The 27,467-nt window shown below is 44.9% G+C and overlaps 1 protein-coding gene across 2 annotated transcripts; it reads right to left on the bottom strand.

The window, feature by feature from the left end:
• Positions 1-6,165: 6,165 nt before the first annotated feature.
• Positions 6,166-27,329, bottom strand: yipf3 (Yip1 domain family, member 3). Of its 2 annotated transcripts, none has more exons than XM_080781946.1 (10): positions 27,024-27,329; positions 24,316-24,501; positions 23,614-23,754; positions 23,039-23,145; positions 21,259-21,304; positions 20,279-20,371; positions 18,843-18,974; positions 18,473-18,586; positions 17,690-17,813; positions 6,166-7,923 (listed from the first exon to the last, which is right to left on the bottom strand). In XM_080781946.1, the coding sequence occupies exons 1-10, from the start codon at positions 27,096-27,098 to the stop codon at positions 7,787-7,789; spliced, it is 1,155 nt and encodes a 384-aa protein (XP_080638072.1). In that variant the 5' UTR covers positions 27,099-27,329; the 3' UTR covers positions 6,166-7,786. The 2 variants fall into 2 exon arrangements, with proteins under 2 accessions (XP_080638072.1, XP_080638073.1); XM_080781947.1 differs by having other exon boundaries at positions 24,409-24,501.
• Positions 27,330-27,467: the final 138 nt, after the last annotated feature.

The raw sequence follows: 27,467 nt of genomic DNA, 5'->3' as shown, positions 1-27,467 counted from the left end.
CTGATCTTAAAAGATTCCCCAGATAATAACAGAATGAAGGAAACACATGAGAAATGGATAAAAAAACCTCAAGAAATGAGGAGAAATGAGGAGAAATGAGGAGAAATGAGGAGAAATGGAGACATTCTACGGAAAGACACATGCAGACCAGACAGGTTGGTCAATGTGACAGAGAGGCCTGCCGCTCTCTGACTCACACACAGGTCCCGGTATAAATGATTATGGTGGCATCTGAAGGAGAGTTTGTGAATGAGTGTTTTCTGCCTCATCACTTATGATACATTTGCCTATTTTGTTCACTCTTATGTAGATATACAGTCCTTGAAATTGAAGAAGTAAATTGAAGTTAAATTGAAGTTAATTAATCAATTAATCAATTAATTAAAGTTATTAATCATGATAAGTATTATTTTTTGCCATTATGATTTGTATTGAAGTAATTTTGTGCCTCACTTTTAGATCATTTACAAAACCCAGCATACAGATGATGCTAGGGGGGAAAACTGAGAAGGAGCCTCCTAGTTGAAAAGAAAAAATATATATTTGTGCTGATTTTTAACATGGTCTAATCTGTGATCAAGATGAGGGATTTGATAGATATTTCTATTCATATTTTATTGATTCACATATTAATGTAATGTTAAAAATTGTCCTCACTCGGGTGGACAGGACTGCCCTGTCACCGAGTAAGGGACCTCTTGTTTTTGCATGTTCATTCATTCTATTATCAGCTGTCACCCACTCCAGATTGATTCAAACTGGAGGAAACAACTTGACCTAAATGACACTCTCACCCCATGAGATAAACCGTGAACAACAGAATCCGTAATCATGGAACATGATTACCAGTCAAAAACATGTTCTGTTGTTTGGCGTGACTGGCGTCTGATGACGCCTGACCCTAATCACGCTGTTCGACCTATGGAGAAGTGACACTGCATTCTGATAAAACATGACATGATTGAATTGTATATATACTATTGTAAAATGATGTAACAGGGTTCAGAAGCTCTTGCGGTACGGAGAATTCTCTCTCCTACCATATTTCATCATTCTTGTCACATATTTCATGTGTAACATACTTTGTAAGAACCGAAGAATCCACTAAAGATCCTTGTATTAACCTGTCGTCCGTGTGAACATTCCTTTCAAGTCTTTTTCCCTCTGGTTTTCCACCAGAGAGCGTACTTTTGAGTTGTTAGTTGAGCTGTCTCTGGTTTCCAAAGAAAGATAGTTAAGGTGGACTTAAAGTATTTCTATACTTATCAAGTACTCACATCACCAACACCACCGTAACGGTCCATGTTTCATAGTGCTCACATCACCAACACCACTGTAACGGTCCATGTTTCATAGTGCTCACATCACCAACACCACCGTAACGGTCCATGTTTCATAGTGCTCACATCACCAACACCACCGTAACGGTCCATGTTTCATAGTACTCACATCACCAACACCACCGTAACGGTCCATGTTTCATAGTACTCACATCACCAACACCACTGTAACGGTGCATGTTTCATAGTGCTCACATCACCAACACCACTGTAACGGTGTTTCATAGTACTCACATCACCAACACCACCGTAACGGTCCATGTTTCATAGTGCTCACATCACCAACACCACCGTAACGGTCCATAGTACTCACATCACCAACACCACCGTAACGGTCCATGTTTCATAGTGCTCACATCACCAACACCACTGTAACGGTCCATGTTTCATAGTGCTCACATCACCAACACCACTGTAACGGTCCATGTTTCATAGTGCTCACATCACCAACACCACCGTAACGGTCCATGTTTCATAGTGCTCACATCACCAACACCACCGTAACGGTCCATGTTTCATAGTGCTCACATCACCAACACCACTGTAACGGTCCATGTTTCATAGTGCTCACATCACCAACACCACTGTAACGGTCCATGTTTCATAGTGCTCACATCACCAACACCACTGTAACGGTCCATGTTTCATAGTGCTCACATCACCAACACCACTGTAACGGTCCATGTTTCATAGTGCTCACATCACCAACACCACTGTAACGGTGTTTCATAGTACTCACATCACCAACACCACCGTAACGGTCCATGTTTCATAGTGCTCACATCACCAACACCACTGTAACGGTCCATGTTTCATAGTACTCACATCACCAACACCACCGTAACGGTCCATGTTTCATAGTGCTCACATCACCAACACCACTGTAACGGTGCATGTTTCATAGTACTCACATCACCAACACCACCGTAACGGTCCATGTTTCATAGTGCTCACATCACCAACACCACTGTAACGGTCCATGTTTCATAGTACTCACATCACCAACACCACTGTAACGGTCCATAGTACTCACATCACCAACACCACCGTAACGGTCCATAGTACTCACATCACCAACACCACCGTAACGGTCCATGTTTCATAGTGCTCACATCACCAACACCACTGTAACGGTCCATGTTTCATAGTGCTCACATCACCAACACCACCGTAACGGTCCATGTTTCATAGTGCTCACATCACCAACACCACCGTAACGGTCCATGTTTCATAGTACTCACATCACCAACACCACCGTAACGGTCCATGTTTCATAGTACTCACATCACCAACACCACTGTAACGGTGCATGTTTCAAAGTGCTCACATCACCAACACCACTGTAACGGTGTTTCATAGTACTCACATCACCAACACCACCGTAACGGTCCATGTTTCATAGTGCTCACATCACCAACACCACCGTAACGGTCCATAGTACTCACATCACCAACACCACCGTAACGGTCCATGTTTCATAGTGCTCACATCACCAAAACCACTGTAACGGTCCATGTTTCATAGTGCTCACATCACCAACACCACTGTAACGGTCCATGTTTCATAGTGCTCACATCACCAACACCACCGTAACGGTCCATGTTTCATAGTGCTCACATCACCAACACCACTGTAACGGTCCATGTTTCATAGTGCTCACATCACCAACACCACTGTAACGGTCCATGTTTCATAGTGCTCACATCACCAACACCACTGTAACGGTCCATGTTTCATAGTGCTCACATCACCAACACCACTGTAACGGTCCATGGTTTCATAGTGCTCACATCACCAACACCACCGTAACGGTGTTTCATAGTGCTCACATCACCAACACCACTGTAACGGTCCATGTTTCATAGTGCTCACATCACCAACACCACTGTAACGGTCCATGTTTCATAGTGCTCACATCACCAACACCACTGTAACGGTCCATGTTTCATAGTGCTCACATCACCAACACCACTGTAACGGTCCATGTTTCATAGTACTCACATCACCAACACCACTGTAACGGTCCATGTTTCATAGTGCTCACATCACCAACACCACTGTAACGGTCCATGTTTCATAGTGCTCACATCACCAACACCACTGTAACGGTCCATGTTTCATAGTGCTCACATCACCAACACCACTGTAACGGTCCATGTTTCATAGTGCTCACATCACCAACACCACTGTAACGGTCCATGTTTCATAGTACTCACATCACCAACACCACTGTAACGGTCCATGTTTCATAGTACTCACATCACCAACACCACCGTAACGGTCCATGTTTCATAGTGCTCACATCACCAACACCACTGTAACGGTCCATGGTTTCATAGTGCTCACATCACCAACACCACTGTAACGGTCCATGTTTCATAGTGCTCACATCACCAACACCACCGTAACGGTCCATGTTTCATAGTACTCACATCACCAACACCACCGTAACGGTCCATGTTTCATAGTGCTCACATCACCAACACCACTGTAACGGTCCATGGTTTCATAGTGCTCACATCACCAACACCACTGTAACGGTCCATGTTTCATAGTGCTCACATCACCAACACCACCGTAACGGTCCATGTTTCATAGTGCTCACATCACCAACACCACTGTAACGGTGTTTCATAGTGCTCACATCACCAACACCACCGTAACGGTCCATGGTTTCATAGTGCTCACATCACCAACACCACTGTAACGGTCCATGTTTCATAGTGCTCACATCACCAACACCACTGTAACGGTCCATGTTTCATAGTGCTCACATCACCAACACCACTGTAACGGTCCATGTTTCATAGTACTCACATCACCAACACCACTGTAACGGTCCATAGTACTCACATCACCAACACCACCGTAACGGTCCATAGTACTCACATCACCAACACCACCGTAACGGTCCATGTTTCATAGTGCTCACATCACCAACACCACTGTAACGGTCCATGTTTCATAGTGCTCACATCACCAACACCACCGTAACGGTCCATGTTTCATAGTGCTCACATCACCAACACCACCGTAACGGTCCATGTTTCATAGTACTCACATCACCAACACCACCGTAACGGTCCATGTTTCATAGTACTCACATCACCAACACCACTGTAACGGTGCATGTTTCAAAGTGCTCACATCACCAACACCACTGTAACGGTGTTTCATAGTACTCACATCACCAACACCACCGTAACGGTCCATGTTTCATAGTGCTCACATCACCAACACCACCGTAACGGTCCATGTTTCATAGTGCTCACATCACCAACACCACCGTAACGGTCCATGTTTCATAGTACTCACATCACCAACACCACCGTAACGGTCCATGTTTCATAGTACTCACATCACCAACACCACTGTAACGGTGCATGTTTCAAAGTGCTCACATCACCAACACCACTGTAACGGTGTTTCATAGTGCTCACATCACCAACACCACTGTAACGGTCCATGTTTCATAGTGCTCACATCACCAACACCACTGTAACAGTCCATGGTTTCATAGTACTCACATCACCAACACCACCGTAACGGTCCATGTTTCATAGTGCTCACATCACCAACACCACTGTAACGGTCCATGTTTCATAGTGCTCACATCACCAACACCACTGTAACGGTCCATGTTTCATAGTGCTCACATCACCAACACCACTGTAACGGTCCATGTTTCATAGTGCTCACATCACCAACACCACTGTAACGGACCATGTTTCATAGTGCTCACATCACCAACACCACTGTAACGGTCCATGTTTCATAGTGCTCACATCACCAACACCACTGTAACGGTCCATGTTTCATAGTGCTCACATCACCAACACCACTGTAACGGTCCATGTTTCATAGTGCTCACATCACCAACACCACCGTAACGGTCCATGTTTCATAGTGCTCACATCACCAACACCACTGTAACGGTCCATGTTTCATAGTGCTCACATCACCAACACCACCGTAACGGTCCATGTTTCATAGTGCTCACATCACCAACACCACTGTAACGGTGTTTCATAGTGCTCACATCACCAACACCACTGTAACGGACCATGTTTCATAGTGCTCACATCACCAACACCACCGTAACGGTCCATGGTTTCATAGTGCTCACATCACCAACACCACCGTAACGGTCCATGTTTCATAGTGCTCACATCACCAACACCACTGTAACGGTCCATGTTTCATAGTGCTCACATCACCAACACCACTGTAACGGTCCATGTTTCATATATACTCACATCACCAACACCACTGTAACGGTCCATGTTTCATAGTGCTCACATCACCAACACCACCGTAACGGTCCATGTTTCATAGTACTCACATCACCAACACCACTGTAACGGACCATGTTTCATAGTGCTCACATCACCAACACCACTGTAACGGTCCATGTTTCATAGTGCTCACATCACCAACACCACTGTAACGGTGTTTCATAGTGCTCACATCACCAACACCACCGTAACGGTCCATGTTTCATAGTGCTCACATCACCAACACCACTGTAACGGACCATGTTTCATAGTACTCACATCACCAACACCACTGTAACGGACCATGTTTCATAGTACTCACATCACCAACACCACTGTAACGGTGTTTCATAGTGCTCACATCACCAACACCACCGTAACGGTCCATGTTTCATAGTACTCACATCACCAACACCACTGTAACGGTCCATGTTTCATAGTACTCACATCACCAACACCACTGTAACGGTGTTTCATAGTGCTCACATCACCAACACCACTGTAACGGTCCATGTTTCATAGTACTCACATCACCAACACCACTGTAACAGTCCATGACGTTTATTCTCTGCTTTCTGTACAGCAATAACTATAAATACACATGAATAAACAGAAACAACAAAGAACAGACTAATAAAAAACTAATAAATGTACAAACATCCCCTCCTGGTTATACCAACAACTTAAAAAAAAAGAAGAAAGAATTGGATTTCACCCCCACCTGTTAAAACACCCGGGACAGTGTGTGTGTGTGTGTGTGTGTGTGTGTGTGTGTGTGTGTGCAACCTCAAAGGGCTTCACTTTCTTTGCACTGCGCTGCGATCTTGTAGATCTTGTAGTTTTTAAAGATTTGTGAAAACCTCTGAAAATATACAGTATACATTATATATTTTAAATCTCAAATCTTTGGGCCCAACATTTTATCCTGGGAGGGTCTGCAGTGAATGTGGGGGTCCTTTATGGGGGTCCTTTATCCTGGAGGCTCTGCTCTGCAGTGAATGTGTATCAATCTGGGGGTCCGTGACTAGTGCAAAGGTTTGAGAACCTATTCTCTAAGACTAGGTCCAGATCCTGTGGTCTGCAGTGACACCTACTGGTTGACAAGTGGTACTGCATGAAGCTGAAAACCATTTCTTCTGTCCAAACTGTCAGCTCAGCGGGAGACATGTCAGGGACGAGGGGTTAGGGGACGAGGGGTCGGGGGGTTAGGGGACGAGGGGTTAGGGGACGAGGGGTTAGGGGTCGAGGGGTTAGGGGACGAGGGATCGAGGGGTCGGGGGGTTAGGGGATGAGGGGTTAGGGGTCAAGGGGTTAGGGGTTGAGGGGTTAGGACATGAATAGTATGGATGCGTGGAGCTTTAATTGTGTTGTTATTAATTCCATACATTTTTAGATCATTTTGAAATTTGTCTTATCTTCTTATTTGTAAACCTATGTTTAATCACACATGTATATCTTTTGTTTTTATTCTGATGTATTGTGATGTTACTCTAGTCTATGCGATTGTATTCCTCGACGACTCTGAATGACACAATGAGTTTGATTACTCAGTGTAATTTAGAGAATAAATTAAACTTGAATTAATTAATTAATTAATGAAAATCAATTGATATCGGTCTGTCTTGTTCCAAAACACCTGAATTGGTTGTCGGCCTTGGAACGTCCAAATATATCCGTATATAAACAGAACTTCTCAAAGAGGGTTTCCAGTAACCCGACAGTTTTCAGTAAAACCCTCATGTTTCCATGTCAGTGGTTCAGTGGTTCTCCACCTTTTTTCACGTCAAGGACCCCCAGAAATGATATGTAATTGGCCGCCGACCCCCATCTGAAAATATGTTGTTCCCGAAGCAAAGATCTTTCGCTCGGAAAGAATATATATATTCAAAGATTTGCGCCACATTTTCAAGATTTCTTTTGTCAAAAATAGCAGACCTACAAGCTCGTAGCGCGGCACTCGGTGGCGCGCTACGATCGTGTAGAATCTGTAGATCTGCTATTTTTCAAATAGCTAAACCATAACATAATGCTTAAAACACCAAAAGGGGTTCCCGCCCAGAATGGATTAAACGTCTGATCTCCAACAGAAGTTGACGAGAGTGTCATTATAGCCGTAACACCTTCAACCAGGAAAACACAAACGCACGATGATGATGTCACTTCCTGTCACGCTCAGAGGGACAGGGCGACGCCCAGCGTTCTGACGGTGGCGTTGACGGCGGCGTTGACGACGGCCTGCAGTTCAGGCACGTCTCTGGCCACCCGCTGGAAGGGAGGCACGTTGGGTCCTTCCAGAGTGTCCAGCAGGCCTGGGGAACACAGGACACAACAACTCAGTACCTTCCACCTTGTGGTAGGTATCAGGGTTAAATCAGTACCTTCCACCTTGTGGTAGGTATCAGGGTTAAATCAGTACCTTCTACCTTGTGGTAGGTATCAGGGTTAAATCAGTACCTTCTACCTTGTGGTAGGTATCAGGGTTAAATCAGCACCTTCTACCTTGTGGTAGGTATCAGGGTTAAATCAGTACCTTCTACCTTGTGGTAGGTATCAGGGTTAAATCAGTTCCGCCGTAGTCTGAAAACCCACCTTTTCAGACTCCATCATGGCCCATAGCACTTACCCCACCCCCTTAGATAGCAATTCTGTAGACTTAGATAGCATTTGATACAGACTTATAGCATGTTATGTAGACAGCATAAGTGCATTGTATGTGCTATTGTCATAGCACGTCATAGTACATATGTATAGCATAGTAGTATAGATGTATAGCTTATATGTATAGTTTCATTATAGATATTCCACTGTTACTTTCTTAGCTTACGCATGTTTCATGATAAATGTTTTTATGTGATGTATTCCCATGCTTTTTTGTTCTTGCTTAATGTAAGTCGCTCTGGATTAAGAGCGTCTGCTAAATGCCTAAATTGTAAATTGTAAATTGTAAATTGTACCTTCCACCTTGTGGTAGGTATCAGGGTTAAATCAGTACCTTCTACCTTGTGGTAGGTATCAGGGTTAAATCAGTACCTTCTACCTTGTGGTAGGTATCAGGGTTAAATCAGTACCTTCTACCTTGTGGTAGGTATCAGGGTTAAATCAGTACCTTCTACCTTGTGGTAGGTATCAGGGTTAAATCAGTACCTTCTACCTTGTGGTAGGTATCAGGGTTAAATCAGTACCTTCTACCTTGTGGTAGGTATCAGGGTTAAATCAGTACCTTCCACTATCTCATGGTAGGTATCAGGTGTAGTAGGAGCCAAATCCTTATATTTAATTATATTATCTATGTATTGGCCCTCTGGTGGTGGTGTTCTGTAAACTAATGATATCTGCTCTCTGCCCACTGCAGGACACCTTTTAACCCATTCTGACCTGAGATCAGATTCATACGAGGTTTCCACTGGACACACACTGGTCTGATTAACCCATTCTGACCTGAGATCAGATTCTAAAAAATGTCAGTCGTTCTTCGATTTTTTCAAAAATAGCAGACCTACAAGCTCGTATCGCGCCACTCGGTGGCGCGATATGAGCTTGTAGATCTGCTATTTTTCAATAGCTAAAGCATAACATGATGCCGACACCAAAATGGGTGCCCGGTCAGAATGGGTTAATTTAACACCTGAACCAACCTGGAATGGACATTCTATTATTTTATGCAAACAACAACAACAACAAGCAAGCGTCTTCAGCATAGAGCGCCGCAGTCCCGCCCCCTCGAGAGACCCGGAAAATAAATCGCCGTTCATTTTTCCTCCTAGGCATTTCTTAAAGTATTTATTTAAAGACGGTTACGCCGCGGACAAAGCCAACTCGGATCGTGACAAATCATGACAATGAACACAATGTTTTGGGGCCGATCAAATCATTAGAAAGAAGAAAATAAAGGCAGGAAAGACAACACTATTTGTTTTGTTTTTTCTTCTTATAAATGATTTGATCGGCCCCAAAACATTGTGTTCATTGTCATGATTTGTCACGATCCGAGTTGGCTTTGTCCGCGGCGTAACCGTCTTTGAATAAATACTTTAAGAAATGCCTATGAGGAAAATGCATTTTGGGATTAATTTCCTGGGCCACTCGTTGTTCTGAAAGGGGGAGGGACTGCGAGTCAGTCTGCCCATGAAGTGGCTCACACAAAGGGAGCCAAATCAGTACCTATTTCTTTTATCCCACGATTTTTGTAACCCATTTTTCACCCCTGTGTCAATCATCTAATGTGATCCTGGGCTCTACACACCCTCCACCAACCTAGTCCCCATATATGGGGGACAAGGGGAGAGCAACGGACTTGAACTCATGCTTCCTTCATGCCTGAGTGTCCAAGTTGCTCCTTTACAACCTGACAGGGGGGAGTTTCCCTGGTTGGACGTAGCGCGTGGAAGGAACACGTTATTCCAACCAGTTCCTTTCCCCTCCATCAGGCGCCCCGGCTGGCCAGGGGGAGGCAGTTTAGAGACCAGGATTACTGCATGTTTTTGTGAGAAAAGTGTTTTTAAACAAACGGACAAGTGGTCACTACATCAGGGTTAAATCAGTACCTAGTGGTCACTACATTATAGGGTTAAATCAGTACCCTGTGGTCACTACATCAGGGTTAAATCAGTACCCTGTGGTCACTACATCAGGGTTAAATCAGTACCCTGTGGTCACTACATCAGGGTTAAATCAGTACCTAGTGGTCACTACATCAGGGTTAAATCAGTACCCTGTGGTCACTACATCAGGGTTAAATCAGTACCTAGTGGTCACTACATCAGGGTTAAATCAGTACCTAGTGGTCACTACATCAGGGTTAAATCAGTACCCTGTGGTCACTACATCAGGGTTAAATCAGTACCCTGTGGTCACTACATCAGGGTTAAATCAGTACCTAGTGGTCACTACATCAGGGTTAAATCAGTACCCTGTGGTCACTACATCAGGGTTAAATCAGTACCCTGTGGTCACTACATCAGGGTTAAATCAGTACCCTGTGGTCACTACATCAGGGTTAAATCAGTACCCTGTGGTCACTACATCAGGGTTAAATCAGTACCCTGTGGTCACTACATCAGGGTTAAATCAGTACCCTGTGGTCACTACATCAGGGTTAAATCAGTACCTAGTGGTCACTACATCAGGGTTAAATCAGTACCCTGTGGTCACTACATCAGGGTTAAATCAGTACCTATTGGTCACTACATCAGGGTTAAATCAGTACCCTGTGGTCACTACATCAGGGTTAAATCAGTACCCTGTGGTCACTACATCAGGGTTAAATCAGTACCCTGTGGTCACTACATCAGGGTTAAATCAGTACCCTGTGGTCACTACATCAGGGTTAAATCAGTACCCTGTGGTCACTACATCAGGGTTAAATCAGTACCCTGTGGTCACTACATCAGGGTTAAATCAGTACCCTGTGGTCACTACATCAGGGTTAAATCAGTACCCTGTGGTCACTACATCAGGGTTAAATCAGTACCCTGTGGTCACTACATCAGGGTTAAATCAGTACCCTGTGGTCACTACATCAGGGTTAAATCAGTACCCTGTGGTCACTACATCAGGGTTAAATCAGTACCCTGTGGTCACTACATCAGGGTTAAATCAGTACCCTAGTGGTCACTACATCAGGGTTAAATCAGTACCCTGTGGTCACTACATCAGGGTTAAATCAGTACCCTGTGGTCACTACATCAGGGTTAAATCAGTACCCTGTGGTCAGTACATCAGGGTTAAATCAGTACCCTGTAGTCACTACATCAGGGTTAAATCAGTACCTAGTGGTCACTACATCAGGGTTAAATCAGTACCCTGTGGTCACTACATCAGGGTTAAATCAGTACCCTGTGGTCAGTACATCAGGGTTAAATCAGTACCCTGTAGTCACTACATCAGGGTTAAATCAGTACCTAGTGGTCACTACATCAGGGTTAAATCAGTACCCTGTGGTCACTACATCAGGGTTAAATCAGTACCCTGTGGTCACTACATCAGGGTTAAATCAGTACCCTGTGGTCACTACATCAGGGTTAAATCAGTACCCTGTGGTCACTACATCAGGGTTAAATCAGTACCCTGTGGTCACTACATCAGGGTTAAATCAGTACCCTGTGGTCACTACATCAGGGTTAAATCAGTACCCTGTGGTCACTACATCAGGGTTAAATCAGTACCCTGTGGTCAGTACATCAGGGTTAAATCAGTACCCTGTAGTCACTACATCAGGGTTAAATCAGTACCCTGTGGTCACTACATCAGGGTTAAATCAGTACCCTGTGGTCACTACATCAGGGTTAAATCAGTACCCTGTGGTCACTACATCAGGGTTAAATCAGTACCCTGTGGTCACTACATCAGGGTTAAATCAGTACCCTGTGGTCACTACATCAGGGTTAAATCAGTACCTAGTGGTCACTACATCAGGGTTAAATCAGTACCCTGTAGTCACTACATCAGGGTTAAATCAGTACCCTGTGGTCACTACATCAGGGTTAAATCAGTACCTAGTGGTCACTACATCAGGGTTAAATCAGTACCCTGTGGTCACTACATCAGGGTTAAATCAGTACCCTGTGGTCACTACATCAGGGTTAAATCAGTACCCTGTGGTCACTACATCAGGGTTAAATCAGTACCCTGTGGTCACTACATCAGGGTTAAATCAGTACCTAGTGGTCACTACATCAGGGTTAAATCAGTACCCTGTGGTCACTACATCAGGGTTAAATCAGTACCCTGTGGTCACTACATCAGGGTTAAATCAGTACCTAGTGGTCACTACATCAGGGTTAAATCAGTACCCTGTGGTCACTACATCAGGGTTAAATCAGTACCCTGTGGTCACTACATCAGGGTTAAATCAGTACCTAGTGGTCAGTACATCAGGGTTAAATCAGTACCTAGTGGTCACTACATCAGGGTTAAATCAGTACCCTGTGGTCACTACATCAGGGTTAAATCAGTACCCTGTGGTCAGTACATCAGGGTTAAATCAGTACCCTGTGGTCACTACATCAGGGTTAAATCAGTACCCTGTGGTCACTACATCAGGGTTAAATCAGTACCTAGTGGTCACTACATCAGGGTTAAATCAGTACCTAGTGGTCACTACATCAGGGTTAAATCAGTACCCTGTGGTCACTACATCAGGGTTAAATCAGTACCCTGTGGTCACTACATCAGGGTTAAATCAGTACCCTGTAGTCACTACATCAGGGTTAAATCAGTACCTAGTGGTCACTACATCAGGGTTAAATCAGTACCCTGTGGTCACTACATCAGGGTTAAATCAGTACCCTGTAGTCACTACATCAGGGTTAAATCAGTACCTAGTGGTCACTACATCAGGGTTAAATCAGTACCCTGTGGTCACTACATCAGGGTTAAATCAGTACCCTGTGGTCACTACATCAGGGTTAAATCAGTACCTAGTGGTCACTACATCAGGGTTAAATCAGTACCCTGTGGTCACTACATCAGGGTTAAATCAGTACCCTGTGGTCACTACATCAGGGTTAAATCAGTACCCTGTGGTCACTACATCAGGGTTAAATCAGTACCTAGTGGTCACTACATCAGGGTTAAATCAGTACCCTGTGGTCACTACATCAGGGTTAAATCAGTACCCTGTGGTCACTACATCAGGGTTAAATCAGTACCCTGTGGTCAGTACATCAGGGTTAAATCAGTACCCTGTGGTCAGTACATCAGGGTTAAATCAGTACCTAGTGGTCACTACATCAGGGTTAAATCAGTACCCTGTGGTCACTACATCAGGGTTAAATCAGTACCCTGTGGTCACTACATCAGGGTTAAATCAGTACCCTGTGGTCACTACATCAGGGTTAAATCAGTACCCTGTGGTCACTACATCAGGGTTAAATCAGTACCTAGTGGTCACTACATCAGGGTTAAATCAGTACCCTGTGGTCACTACATCAGGGTTAAATCAGTACCCTGTGGTCACTACATCAGGGTTAAATCAGTACCTAGTGGTCACTACATCAGGGTTAAATCAGTACCCTGTGGTCACTACATCAGGGTTAAATCAGTACCCTGTGGTCACTACATCAGGGTTAAATCAGTACCTAGTGGTCAGTACATCAGGGTTAAATCAGTACCTAGTGGTCACTACATCAGGGTTAAATCAGTACCCTGTGGTCACTACATCAGGGTTAAATCAGTACCTAGTGGTCACTACATCAGGGTTAAATCAGTACCTAGTGGTCACTACATCAGGGTTAAATCAGTACCCTGTGGTCACTACATCAGGGTTAAATCAGTAACCTGTGGTCACTACATCAGGGTTAAATCAGTACCTTGTGGTCACTACATCAGGGTTAAATCAGTACCCTGTGGTCACTACATCAGGGTTAAATCAGTACCTAGTGGTCACTACATCAGGGTTAAATCAGTACCCTGTGGTCACTACATCAGGGTTAAATCAGTACCTAGTGGTCACTACATCAGGGTTAAATCAGTACCTAGTGGTCACTACATCAGGGTTAAATCAGTACCCTGTGGTCACTACATCAGGGTTAAATCAGTACCCTGTGGTCACTACATCAGTGTTAAATCAGTACCCTGTGGTCACTACATCAGGGTTAAATCAGTACCTTGTGGTCACTACATCAGGGTTAAATCAGTACCCTGTGGTCACTACATCAGGGTTAAATCAGTACCCTGTGGTCACTACATCAGGGTTAAATCAGTACCCTGTGGTCACTACATCAGGGTTAAATCAGTACCCTGTGGTCACTACATCAGGGTTAAATCAGTACCTAGTGGTCACTACATCAGGGTTAAATCAGTACCCTGTGGTCACTACATCAGGGTTAAATCAGTACCTAGTGGTCACTACATCAGGGTTAAATCAGTACCCTGTGGTCACTACATCAGGGTTAAATCAGTACCCTGTGGTCACTACATCAGGGTTAAATCAGTACCCTGTGGTCACTACATCAGGGTTAAATCAGTACCCTGTGGTCACTACATCAGGGTTAAATCAGTACCCTGTGGTCACTACATCAGGGTTAAATCAGTACCTAGTGGTCACTACATCAGGGTTAAATCAGTACCCTGTGGTCACTACATCAGGGTTAAATCAGTACCTAGTGGTCACTACATCAGGGTTAAATCAGTACCCTGTGGTCACTACATCAGGGTTAAATCAGTACCCTGTGGTCACTACATCAGGGTTAAATCAGTACCTAGTGGTCACTACATCAGGGTTAAATCAGTACCCTGTGGTCACTACATCAGGGTTAAATCAGTACCCTGTGGTCACTACATCAGGGTTAAATCAGTACCCTGTGGTCACTACATCAGGGTTAAATCAGTACCCTTGTGGTCACTACATCAGGGTTAAATCAGTACCTAGTGGTCACTACATCAGGGTTAAATCAGTACCCTGTGGTCACTACATCAGGGTTAAATCAGTACCCTGTGGTCACTACATCAGGGTTAAATCAGTACCCTGTGGTCACTACATCAGGGTTAAATCAGTACCCTGTGGTCACTACATCAGGGTTAAATCAGTACCCTGTGGTCACTACATCAGGGTTAAATCAGTACCTAGTGGTCAGTACATCAGGGTTAAATCAGTACCTAGTGGTCACTACATCAGGGTTAAATCAGTACCTAGTGGTCACTACATCAGGGTTAAATCAGTACCCTTGTGGTCACTACATCAGGGTTAAATCAGTACCCTGTGGTCACTACATCAGGGTTAAATCAGTACCCTGTGGTCACTACATCAGGGTTAAATCAGTACCTAGTGGTCACTACATCAGGGTTAAATCAGTACCCTGTGGTCACTACATCAGGGTTAAATCAGTACCTTGTGGTCACTACATCAGGGTTAAATCAGTACCTTGTGGTCACTACATCAGGGTTAAATCAGTACCCTTGTGGTCACTACATCAGGGTTAAATCAGTACCTAGTGGTCACTACATCAGGGTTAAATCAGTACATTAATGTAGGCAGCGGTGGCCGAGTGGATTGCGGAGCGGTCTAGATACCGGAAGGTCGCCAGTTCGAATCAGCGATCCGACACGTTAAAAATTACCACCGTTGAAGTGCCCTTGGACAAGGCATTGAACCTCTACCATGAAATGCTCCATGTGGGCCTTGCTGTAAACAAGTATCTGATGCTTAGTCGAGTTACCCTTGGTAAACATGATTTACCAGAACGCATTTCTTCTTCTTCTTCTTCTACATCAGGGTTAAATCAGTACCCTGTGGTCACTACATCAGGGTTAAATCAGTACCCTGTGGTCACTACATCAGGGTTAAATCAGTACCCTGTGGTCACTACATCAGGGTTAAATCAGTACCCTGTGGTCACTACATCAGGGTTAAATCAGTACCTAGTGGTCACTACATCAGGGTTAAATCAGTACCTAGTGGTCAGTACATCAGGGTTAAATCAGTACCTAGTGGTCACTACATCAGGGTTAAATCAGTACCCTGTGGTCACTACATCAGGGTTAAATCAGTACCCTGTGGTCACTACATCAGGGTTAAATCAGTACCCTGTGGTCACTACATCAGGGTTAAATCAGTACCCTGTGGTCACTACATCAGGGTTAAATCAGTACCCTGTGGTCAGTACATCAGGGTTAAATCAGTACCCTGTGGTCACTACATCAGGGTTAAATCAGTACCCTGTGGTCACTACATCAGGGTTAAATCAGTACCTAGTGGTCACTACATCAGGGTTAAATCAGTACCCTGTGGTCACTACATCAGGGTTAAATCAGTACCTAGTGGTCACTACATCAGGGTTAAATCAGTACCCTGTGGTCACTACATCAGGGTTAAATCAGTACCTAGTGGTCACTACATCAGGGTTAAATCAGTACCCTGTGGTCACTACATCAGGGTTAAATCAGTACCCTGTGGTCACTACATCAGGGTTAAATCAGTACCTAGTGGTCACTACATCAGGGTTAAATCAGTACCCTGTGGTCACTACATCAGGGTTAAATCAGTACCTAGTGGTCAGTACATCAGGGTTAAATCAGTACCTAGTGGTCAGTACATCAGGGTTAAATCAGTACCTAGTGGTCAGTACATCAGGGTTAAATCAGTACCTAGTGGTCACTACATCAGGGTTAAATCAGTACCTAGTGGTCACTACATCAGGGTTAAATCAGTACCTAGTGGTCACTACATCAGGGTTAAATCAGTACCTAGTGGTCACTACATCAGGGTTAAATCAGTACCCTGTGGTCACTACATCAGGGTTAAATCAGTACCCTGTGGTCACTACATCAGGGTTAAATCAGTACCCTGTGGTCAGTACATCAGGGTTAAATCAGTACCTAGTGGTCACTACATCAGGGTTAAATCAGTACCCTGTGGTCACTACATCAGGGTTAAATCAGTACCCTGTGGTCACTACATCAGGGTTAAATCAGTACCCTGTGGTCACTACATCAGGGTTAAATCAGTACCTAGTGGTCACTACATCAGGGTTAAATCAGTACCTAGTGGTCACTACATCAGGGTTAAATCAGTACCCTGTGGTCACTACATCAGGGTTAAATCAGTACCCTGTGGTCACTACATCAGGGTTAAATCAGTACCCTGTGGTCACTACATCAGGGTTAAATCAGTACCCTGTGGTCACTACATCAGGGTTAAATCAGTACCTAGTGGTCACTACATCAGGGTTAAATCAGTACCCTGTGGTCACTACATCAGGGTTAAATCAGTACCTAGTGGTCACTACATCAGGGTTAAATCAGTACCCTGTGGTCACTACATCAGGGTTAAATCAGTACCCTGTGGTCACTACATCAGGGTTAAATCAGTACCCTGTGGTCACTACATCAGGGTTAAATCAGTACCCTGTGGTCACTACATCAGGGTTAAATCAGTACCCTGTGGTCACTACATCAGGGTTAAATCAGTACCCTGTGGTCACTACATCAGGGTTAAATCAGTACCCTGTGGTCACTACATCAGGGTTAAATCAGTACCCTGTGGTCACTACATCAGGGTTAAATCAGTACCCTGTGGTCACTACATCAGGGTTAAATCAGTACCCTGTGGTCACTACATCAGGGTTAAATCAGTACCTTCCACTATCTTGTGGTAAGCGAAGTGAAGGTACAACAGGAACACCATGTGCAGAGCAGCCAGGGAGCCACAGATGACCAGCCGGGGCGTCTGGCCCACGGTACGAGACAGCATCACCGCCACCTGCAGGCCGGGAGAGGAAACGTCAGGACATTCATTTAACCCATTCTGACCTGAGATCAGATTCATACGAGGTTTCCACTGGACACACACTGGTCTGATGAACCCATTCTGACCTGAGATCAGATTCTAAAAATGTCAGTCGTTCTTCGAATTTTTCAAAAATAGCAGACCTACAAGCTCGTATCGCGCCACTCGGTGGCGCGATATGAGCTTGTAGATCTGCTATTTTTCAATAGGTAAAGCATAACATGATGCGAACACCAAAATGGGTGCCCGGTCAGAATGGGTTAACCCATTCTGACCTGAGATCAGATTCTAAACATGTCTTCTACACTTTTTCACTTTGTCAGTGATTTCACTTAATTCAAGTGAAATCACTGTTCATTCTGTTGGCCTGTCGCAGTGCAGTGTGGGTAGTGTAGTTCTCTTACCATGCGCAGCGTGGACAGACCTCCCAGTAGAATAGAGAGTGGAAGCAGTGCAGTGTGGGTAGTGTAGTTCTCTTACCATGTGCAGCGTGGACAGGCCTCCCAGTAGAATAGAGAGTGGAAGCAGTGCAGTGTGGGTAGTGTAGTTCTCTTACCATGCGCAGCGTGGACAGGCCTCCCAGTAGAACAGAGAGTGGAAGCAGTGCAGTGTGGGTAGTGTAGTTCTCTTACCATGCGCATCGTGGACAGGCCTCCCACCAGCAGCCACAGTAGGTAGAACAGAGAGTGGAAGTGGACGTTGTAGGTGATGAAGAGAACGGCGCAGTGTCCGAACAGACCGTAACCCTGGCAACCACAACAACACAAACATCGTATCAGTATCGGGGAGCTTTTATTTTGAAAACAAACACATTCACTTTCCCTTCCAGGAAAAATCAGGAGACCAAAAATAGCCATCGTTAAGCTTCGTCTAAAAGTATATGTATTTCTCCCCAGAAGCGTTATTCTTGTCACCGCGATGCGGTTGGTTGTGTTACGCTACAATGCTACACATATAGACTGTAGTAGTTAAAGCATGCATAGTGTAGTACATAGCACTGACCAGCAGGGACATCATCTGCAGCATGGTGATCTGGGAGTTGACCAGGTAGGCCAGGAAGTAGATGAACGAGGACACGCCCAGCCAGTACCCGAAACACGTCCCGATGGCGGTGCCCATCAGGGTGCCCTCTCTCTGTGCACGCACACACGCACACACGCACACGCACACGCACACACACACACGTCAAACGGTCACCATAGCACCGACAGTTTGACAATTTAAACCCCATGTCGTTGTCGTGTTGTTTTTGAGGGACGCCAGACCATCCGATATCCAGCTTTTAGACGCTTGTTCACAAACGTGTCCGACACAAACATTACATTCCCACGGACAATGAATGTACAGTCATATCTTTACATCATGACATGTCCTTGTTTGTAGCGGGGGGGGGGGGGGGGGGGGGGGGGGGGGGTTGCATTGGTGTGACATGTCCTTAAAACTGTGACTATGTTGTGACTAGTTGCATTGTTGAGGTTTGGGGCTTAAATTGATTGATTGATTGAAATATTTATTAACAGTTTTGCAGAATTACAGTACATTTCAAGCACAAACTCAATACAGAGACTGTTAGCTGTGAGTTGGACGACCCAATTAAGCATTACACACTTGTTTACAACAGGGTCCACATTGTTCAATTCATCAAAACATTTAGAGACGTACAAATAGACACTTCTATAATATAAGTTGGGTCAAGTTGGGTGGTATAGAGAGCTGGACCACCCATCCATTTTTTTGGGGGGGGGGGAGAAATGTATATATATTTTTTTAAATAAATAAATAAATAAATACATAATTTCTATTTTCATATATCATATTCATAATGTCTGTGTTTTTTTTGCGTGATCACCTTCCTTAATATTATGAATAAACAGGCTGTCTTCGCTCTGACTTCTGTCTGTCTGACGTGTCTGTGTTGTTCAATTGCGCAAAAACTACAAATCCCACTGGGCACTGCCCAATCAAAAAGCTGATCGAAGTGTGCTGTGAATCATTTACAAGAGCCTCATCTAATTCAAGTGGATTTATTTCTATTTGTATTATAGCCTACAGCTTATGAAATATGAATGATTGCTAGCTAGCAGCTATTGATATTTGATCAGATGATAATGCTCATGACATGTGTGATGACAACTGCCCGGCTGTCACTCCGGGGGCAATATAACCCGAAATATAACCGAAATACGGCAAATAAATAACCCGAAATAACGCGACTTTTGCGCGCGTGCAGGTCTTTCACGCACGCGCGCACGCTGGCCATTGTGAGGCCCATCTAGAATCTCCTTTCTGGCTGCGCCTCTGGCGCTGAGACGACTCGAGCGAACGTCACAAAGTTCGGCACGTCAACTCGCTCAGCGGTGACTCGCGTGGCTCAAGTTGAGCTCTGAGACTATAAAACTGTACTTTATCGGCAGAAACTAAATGTCTTCATGTCTTACAATGACGGTCCCAGAAGTCTTCATGCCGTGAAGGAGGATGGCCACCAGGGTGAACACCAGCATCATGGGTCCATACAGCTCCCCCGCGACCTTCTACACGCACACACGCACGCACACGCACGCGCACGCACACGCACACACGCACGCACGCACGCACGCACACACACACACACACGCACACGCGCACGCGCACGCGCACACACACACACACACACACACACACACACACACACACACACACACACACACAGGAGATGAGAACACATGGAATAAAGCAAAAATAAGTGATCAAGACTGAAAATGTGATGACGACGTTTTAGTTCCGACCCAGCGGAAGAAATCATACCATTTAACTGAGACCGTTCGTGTTTCTGTATTCTTCTTGTGTTCCGTTGCTAGTTTCGATCACTTCAAATACTATTTCACCCTAAAATAACGAAATGACCGAAAACAGCCGATCTACAAGCTCACAACACGTTGCGCTGCGACGTGTTTGTGGGCTTGTAGATCTGCTCTTTTCGGTGCGCAGCATGCTTTCACAGAAAGGTTTCTATGGAATACAAATGATTTAAATCAGTCGTGGCGACTGAGAACTTTAATCTACACTGCTGCTGGTCCTGGATCAGATCTCACCACAATGCTCCTACATGGTGTAACTTTAATGCTGCTGGTCCTGGATCAGATCTCACCACAATGCTCCTACATGGTGTAACTTTAATGCTGCTGGTCCTGGATCAGATCTCACCACAATGCTCCTACATGGTGTAACTTTAATGCTGCTGGTCCTGGATCAGATCTCACCACAATGCTCCTACATGGTGTAACTTTAATGCTGCTGGTCCTGGATCAGATCTCACCACAATGCTCCTACATGGTGTAACTTTAATGCTGCTGGTCCTGGATCAGATCTCACCACAATGCTCCTACTGTACATGGTGTAACTTTAATGCTACTGGTCCTGGATCAGATGTTTTGCGTACCTGTGGGAAGTTGATCATGCGTACAGGAATCATAGACTCCATCAACCTGAAACGACACAATGAGAGTCCTGTTATAAAACACAATTAATAAGACAACATACCATTTGTCCTGTTATAAAACACAATTATTAAGACAACATACCATCCTGTTATAAAACACAATTATTAAGACAACATACCATCCTGTTATAAAACACAATTAATAAGACAACAATCCGAATCCTGCTGCGTATTGGTCGGAAAGTGCGCTCTCGTTTGGCAGGTGTGAAGGGAGGCTCAATCAAACTCTGATAGGGATCAAACAATCGCATTCTACTTCACCAAAAAAGAAAAACGGGGGTTTTCGTGTTCGATTCACTGCAGGTGTGAATGCAATTCACATCAAATAAAGGAAATGATCAATGAATGAGGAGGAAACGCAGTTGGAGACGGAGAAGGCATATTTTACACCGCGCAAAGATGTCCCGTTATCGTGGTCGAATGAGGAGACCGAAGCCCTGGTCCAAGTATGACAACGAGTACATTAATCAATTGCTTAACCCATTCTGGGCGGGAACCCCTTTTAGTGTTTTAAGCATCATGTCATGCTTTAGCTATTGAAAAATAGCAGATCTACAAGCTCATAGCACGGCACCGAGTGGCGCGCTACGAGCTTGTAGTAGGTCTGCTATTTTTGAAAAATCTTGAAAATGTGGCGCAAATCTTTGATTATATATTATTTTCAGAGCGAATTACATTAACTCATATCTTTGCTTCTGGGGGGGGGGGGGGTAACTGGAACAACATGTTTTCAGATGGGGGTCGGCGGAAAATGTTTGAGAACCACTGACACATAGAAACATGAGGTTTAACCCTGTGAGAACCACTGACACATAGAAACATGAGGTTTAACCCTGTGAGAACCACTGACACATAGAAACATGAGGTTTAACCCTGTGAGAACCACTGACACATAGAAACATGAGGTTTTTCAGAAAAGCATTTAGAAGATTTCTATTTATTTATTTCTACGTCAGACCTAAATTGCTTCCGTCTGTGCGTCCGGGTTCATGTTGTGCTGTCTGTCTGTGCTCAGTGCATTGTTCCTCCATCGGGTTCATGTTGTGCTGTCTGTCTGTGCTCAGTGCATTGTTCCTCCATCGGGTTCATGTTGTGCTGTCTGTCTGTGCTCAGTGCATTGTTCCTCCATGCCCCAAAAGAATATGCACAAATTATTAATTTTACCACCATAGATTTCACTGTGTAGTTTTTTTTCTTCCACTGTGCTTATGAATTGAACACATTGAGTTCCCTGCTGCGTTTCCATTTACTTTATTTACTTACTTACTTACTGAATTGAACATGGTGGACCCTGTTGCAAACAAGTGTATTGCTTTATGGTGTCGTCCACTCACACTTAACAATTTTGTATTGAGTTGTGCTTGAAATTCTGAAAACTGTTAATAAATACTTCAATCAATCAATCGAATTGCTGCGGATGAAGGCAAACGCAGCAAATTAAATATGCAAGAATGATGCAACTTCTCCGCCCAATCCGCATCGAGTCTATTAAAGTGCAGGTGGGAATGCGCCCAATCGCATCAAGTCTACCAAAGTACAGGTGGGAATGCGCCCAATCGCATGGAGTCTACCAAAGTACAGGTGAGAATGCGCCCAATCGCATCGAGTCTATGCGGTCTATGCAGATGATAGTTTGGGTCAACCAATCAGATAATAGTTTGGGGTTTGGGTCAACCGATCAGATGATAGTTTGGGGTTTGGGTCAACCAATCAGACTCACCGGTTCCGAACCTGCAGCGGCTCCACGTCGAAGTACGGCCTTAGGATGTCGATGTTACCGTAAAGGTTAAAGGCCTTGGACGCCTGGCGCTTCCCCGCCTGCCACACCTGTTAACCACACACACACATGTTAACGACACACACACGTATGACATCATGGCTCACGTTGGCTCACAGGGCATATGTTTATTACAATAATACATAGATATATATATTATGATATAATGGAGTTCCTGAACAATAAGCCTCCCTCCTCGCCTACAAAGCGCTGCTCATCAGCGATGGTGAACGTAAAACCATGATGTAAATAAAAAGCCTGGACCTTGACTGGGCCCTAACTGGGCCCTGACTGGGCCCAGTGGGGCCCAGTCAGGGCCCAGTAGGGCCCTGTCAGTCAGGGCCCAGTCAGGGCCCTGACTGGGCCCAGTAGGGCCCTGTCAGTCAGGGCCCAGTCAGGGCCCAGTCAGGGCCCAGTCAGGGCCCAGTAGGGCCCTGTCAGTCAGGGCCCAGTCAGGGCCTAGTAGGGCCCTGTCAGTCAGGGTTCAGTCAGGCCCATGAGAAGTGTGGTTTCCTCACCTCGTCAGCCACCTGCCTCCCCAGCTGCCCCTTGATGCCCTTCATCCCCAGGAACTCTCCGTCCTCCGGGATGCCCCCCCCCTCCCCCTCCTCTTCCTCCTCCTCGGTGGCGGCAGCCTCCGCGGATACTTCCTCTTCCTCCTTCACAATAAGACAAAGAAAACAATTAACTTCCTCTTCCTCCTTCACAATAAGACAACGAAAACATTTAACTTCCTCTTCCTCCTTCACAGTAAGACAAAGAAAACATTTAACTTCCTCTTCCTCCTTCACAATAAGACAAAGAAAACATTTAACTTCCTCTAACTCCTCTGGTTGATGTAGTGCAGTGCATTGTGGGACATGTATGTAGTCCTCTGTTGGATGCAGTGCATTGTGGGACATGAAGTCCTCTAATGGATGTAGTGCAGTGCATTGTGGGACACGTAGTCCTCTAATGGATGTAGTGCAGTGCATTGTGGGATATGTGGTCCATGTTTACCTTCATCCTCTGGTGGATGTAGTGCAGTGCATTGTGGGACATGTAGTCCTCTGGTGGATGTAGTGCAGTGCATTGTGGGACATGTAGTCCTCTGGTGGATGTAGTGCAGTGCATTGTGGGACATGTAGTCCTCTGGTGGATGTAGTGCAGTGCATTGTGGGACATGTAGTCCTCTGGTGGATGTAGTGCAGTGCATTGTGGGATATGTGGTCCATGTTTACCTTCATCCTCTGGTGGATGTAGTGCAGTGCATTGTGGGAAATGTAGTCCTCTGGTGGATGCAGTGCATTGTGGGATATGCGGTCCATGTTTACCTTCATCCTCTGGTGGATGTCCCCCATGTCCTCGAAGCTGGACCCAGACGTGTCATCCATGTTCTCCATGTCAATCACAGCAGAGCCACTCCCCTATGGGGCGGAGCAACAACATGTCAATCACAGCAGAGCCACGTGGGCCCCATATGGGGCGGAGCAACAACAACATGCCAATCACAAAGTCCTATCTGATTGACAGCCCATACATCCAATCAGAATAATCCAGTAGTTTTTTGCCACTCAGTTGGTGTCCCTGCATAACCTCCGGGTATGATGACACAGTCTATGTTCTTTCTATTCTATGTTATTCTGCATAACCTCCGGGTATGATGACACAGTCTATGTTCTTTCTGTTCTATGTTATTCTGCATAACCTCCGGGTATGATGACACAGTCTATGTTCTTTCTATTCTATGTTATTCTGCATAACCTCCGCCGGGTATGATGACACAGTCTATGTTCTTTCTGTTCTATGTTATTCTGTTCTATGATGACACAGTCTATGTTCTTTCTATTCTATGTTATTCTATTATTATTTTTTTTATATTTTTTTTATCCCACGATTTTTGTAACCCAGTTTTTTCTTTTTCACCCAGTGCCAATTGTCTAATGTAATCCTGGGCGCTACACTTCCTCTGCCAACCTGGGGGGGCAGCGGACTGACCTCATGCCTCCTTCTATGCATGAGGAGTCCAAGCTGCTTCTTTTCACCTGACAGAGGGGAGTTTCCCCGGCCGGACGTAGCGCGTGGAAGGGACACGTTATTCCGACCAGTTCCTTTCCCCTCCATCAGGCGCCCCGGCTGGCCAGGGGGAGGTAGTTTTAGAGACCAGGATTACGGCATGTTTTTGTGAGGGTACCTACCCTAGGGGACACGGGGAGAACATGCAAACTCCACACAGAAAGGCCCTTTCGCCAACCCCCGCCTCGGGTATGGGCACTGATGACGCGGAGGAGGGAACACGCCGCCAGTGCCCACAGCGTCCCCAGCGGGAATCGAACCCAGGACCTTCTAGCTGTGAGGCGACAGCACTACCAACTGTGCCACCGTGCCCCTTCTATGTTATTCTATTATATTGCTGCACTGTCCACGTCACTGTATCAAGTACCACACACATCTAGAGAACACAAACGGAGATCCTCCTTTAAGACCGTAGAGGTCAAAACATGTCGGTTGAATAAAGTGTTCCTCCTTTTTAACCCATTCTGACCTGAGATCAGATTCATACGAGGTTTCCACTGGATACACACTGGTCTGATTAACCTCATTCTGACCTGAGATCAGATTTAAAAAAATGTCAGTCGTTCTTCGATTTTTCAAAAATAGCAGACCTACAAGCTCGTAGCGCGCCACTCGGTGGCGCGCTATGAGCTTGTAGATCTGCTATTTTTCAATAGCTAAAGCATAACATGATGCTAACACCAAAAGGGGTTCCCGTTCAGAATGGGTTAACATTAAGGGCTGTATTTTGCGTGTCTTAAGTACCAGGTCTTATTCCCTAACTTGAGTAAACTAAAGACCTGGAGGCGTGGTCAATGCTCTTTGGCCACTCAGAATAGCCAAATGGCATTGACCACGCCTCCAGGTCTTTAGTTTACTCAAGTTAAGGAATAAGACCTGGTACTTAACACATTTAGGCCTAAGGCCGATTCTAAAAACGCCTCTAAATCCTGACCTAAGGTTTCTGAAAAACTTCAAATATGTATATAGCAGCATCAAAAATGTAACATTTTTGAATACTGTACATACTGTACAGAACCCAAATATGGGTTCCCGGCCTGAGGGGGTAAAACACGCAAAATACAGCCCTAAGTGTGCCCGGATCTCCGCTTTGTTCAATAGACGAGTTATCCCGATTGATCCCAGGAGGCAGGAGCACCTTTTTACTATATCATCTTTTAATTTTTTTTATACCTGCACACCTCCTGAGCACCTGAGTTGCTTCCTTGCCTCTGCCTCTGATGAATTGAACATGGTGGACCCTCTTGTAAACAAGTGTAATGCTTAATTGGGTCGTCCACTCACAGTTAACAGTCTTAACCGTGTATTGAGTTTGTGCTTGAAATGTTACTGTAATTCTGCAAACTGTTAATAAATATTTAAATCAATCAATCAATCACAGTACATCACACACAGTTATTACTACCACTACTAGTGCTGCAGAACTACCACCACGATAACTACTACTGTAGTTAACACACTATGTATTATTACTAGTAATGTACAACTAGTAATGTACAACACACATCAGAGCTGCCCCCACCCTCGAAATGTTCAAAAGCACACTCAAAACCCACCTTTTCAAACTGGCTTCCCCTAACCCCCCCCCCCCCCCCCCCCCCACACACACACACACACACACACACACACACACCCCCTTCTTGTTTGTCCCTCTTTTGATTTTGATTTCTAGTTTTTAAACCTTTTAAACTGTCTGTAGTCTGTACCTCTTTCTGTAAAGCGACTTTGGGTACCCAGAAAAGAAAAGCGCTATATAAATCGTATATATTATTATTATTATTATAGCAGTGTGTGTGTGTGTGTGTGTGTGTGTGTGTGTGTGTGTGTGTGTGTGTGTGTGTGTGTGTGTGTGTGTGTGTGTGTGTGTGTGTACCTGTATGATGTTGTCATCAAAGCCTCCCCATGGCTCAGTGGTGTGTAGCTTCTCTCCTCCGGCAGCAGCAGACATGTTTGTTTGTTTGTTTGTTTGTTTGTTGTTGTTTTTAACAACAATAAACCTAAATAAACCTTATAAACACTGCCCGACAGACAGACAGGTTGATACAGAGCTGTGTGTGGAAGCACAGAGTTATAAACCTCTGCGTTATGTTATTAACCTACAGAAAGAAGACTATTAATGTGTTTATTTATCTGTTCTGTTGTTGTTCTTCTGGCTGCTGTTCTTCCTCTGACTGGTGTCCGCGTCACGTGACTGACGTTCCACGTACACACCGACGCAGACACGTCACACGTCGACGCGGCTGGTTGCCAGGTTCCTCGAGAGAAATAAGCAAACCAGGACCAGGTATTATTAATAAAACAAGGCAAATTTTACAAA

Source organism: Protomyctophum bolini (assembly GCF_963924005.1).
Source record: "Protomyctophum bolini genome assembly, chromosome: 14".
NCBI classification, from domain to species: domain Eukaryota; kingdom Metazoa; phylum Chordata; class Actinopteri; order Myctophiformes; family Myctophidae; genus Protomyctophum; species Protomyctophum bolini.
Note: the sequence above shows the minus strand (reverse complement) of the source record. Positions and strands in the feature narration are given on the sequence as shown.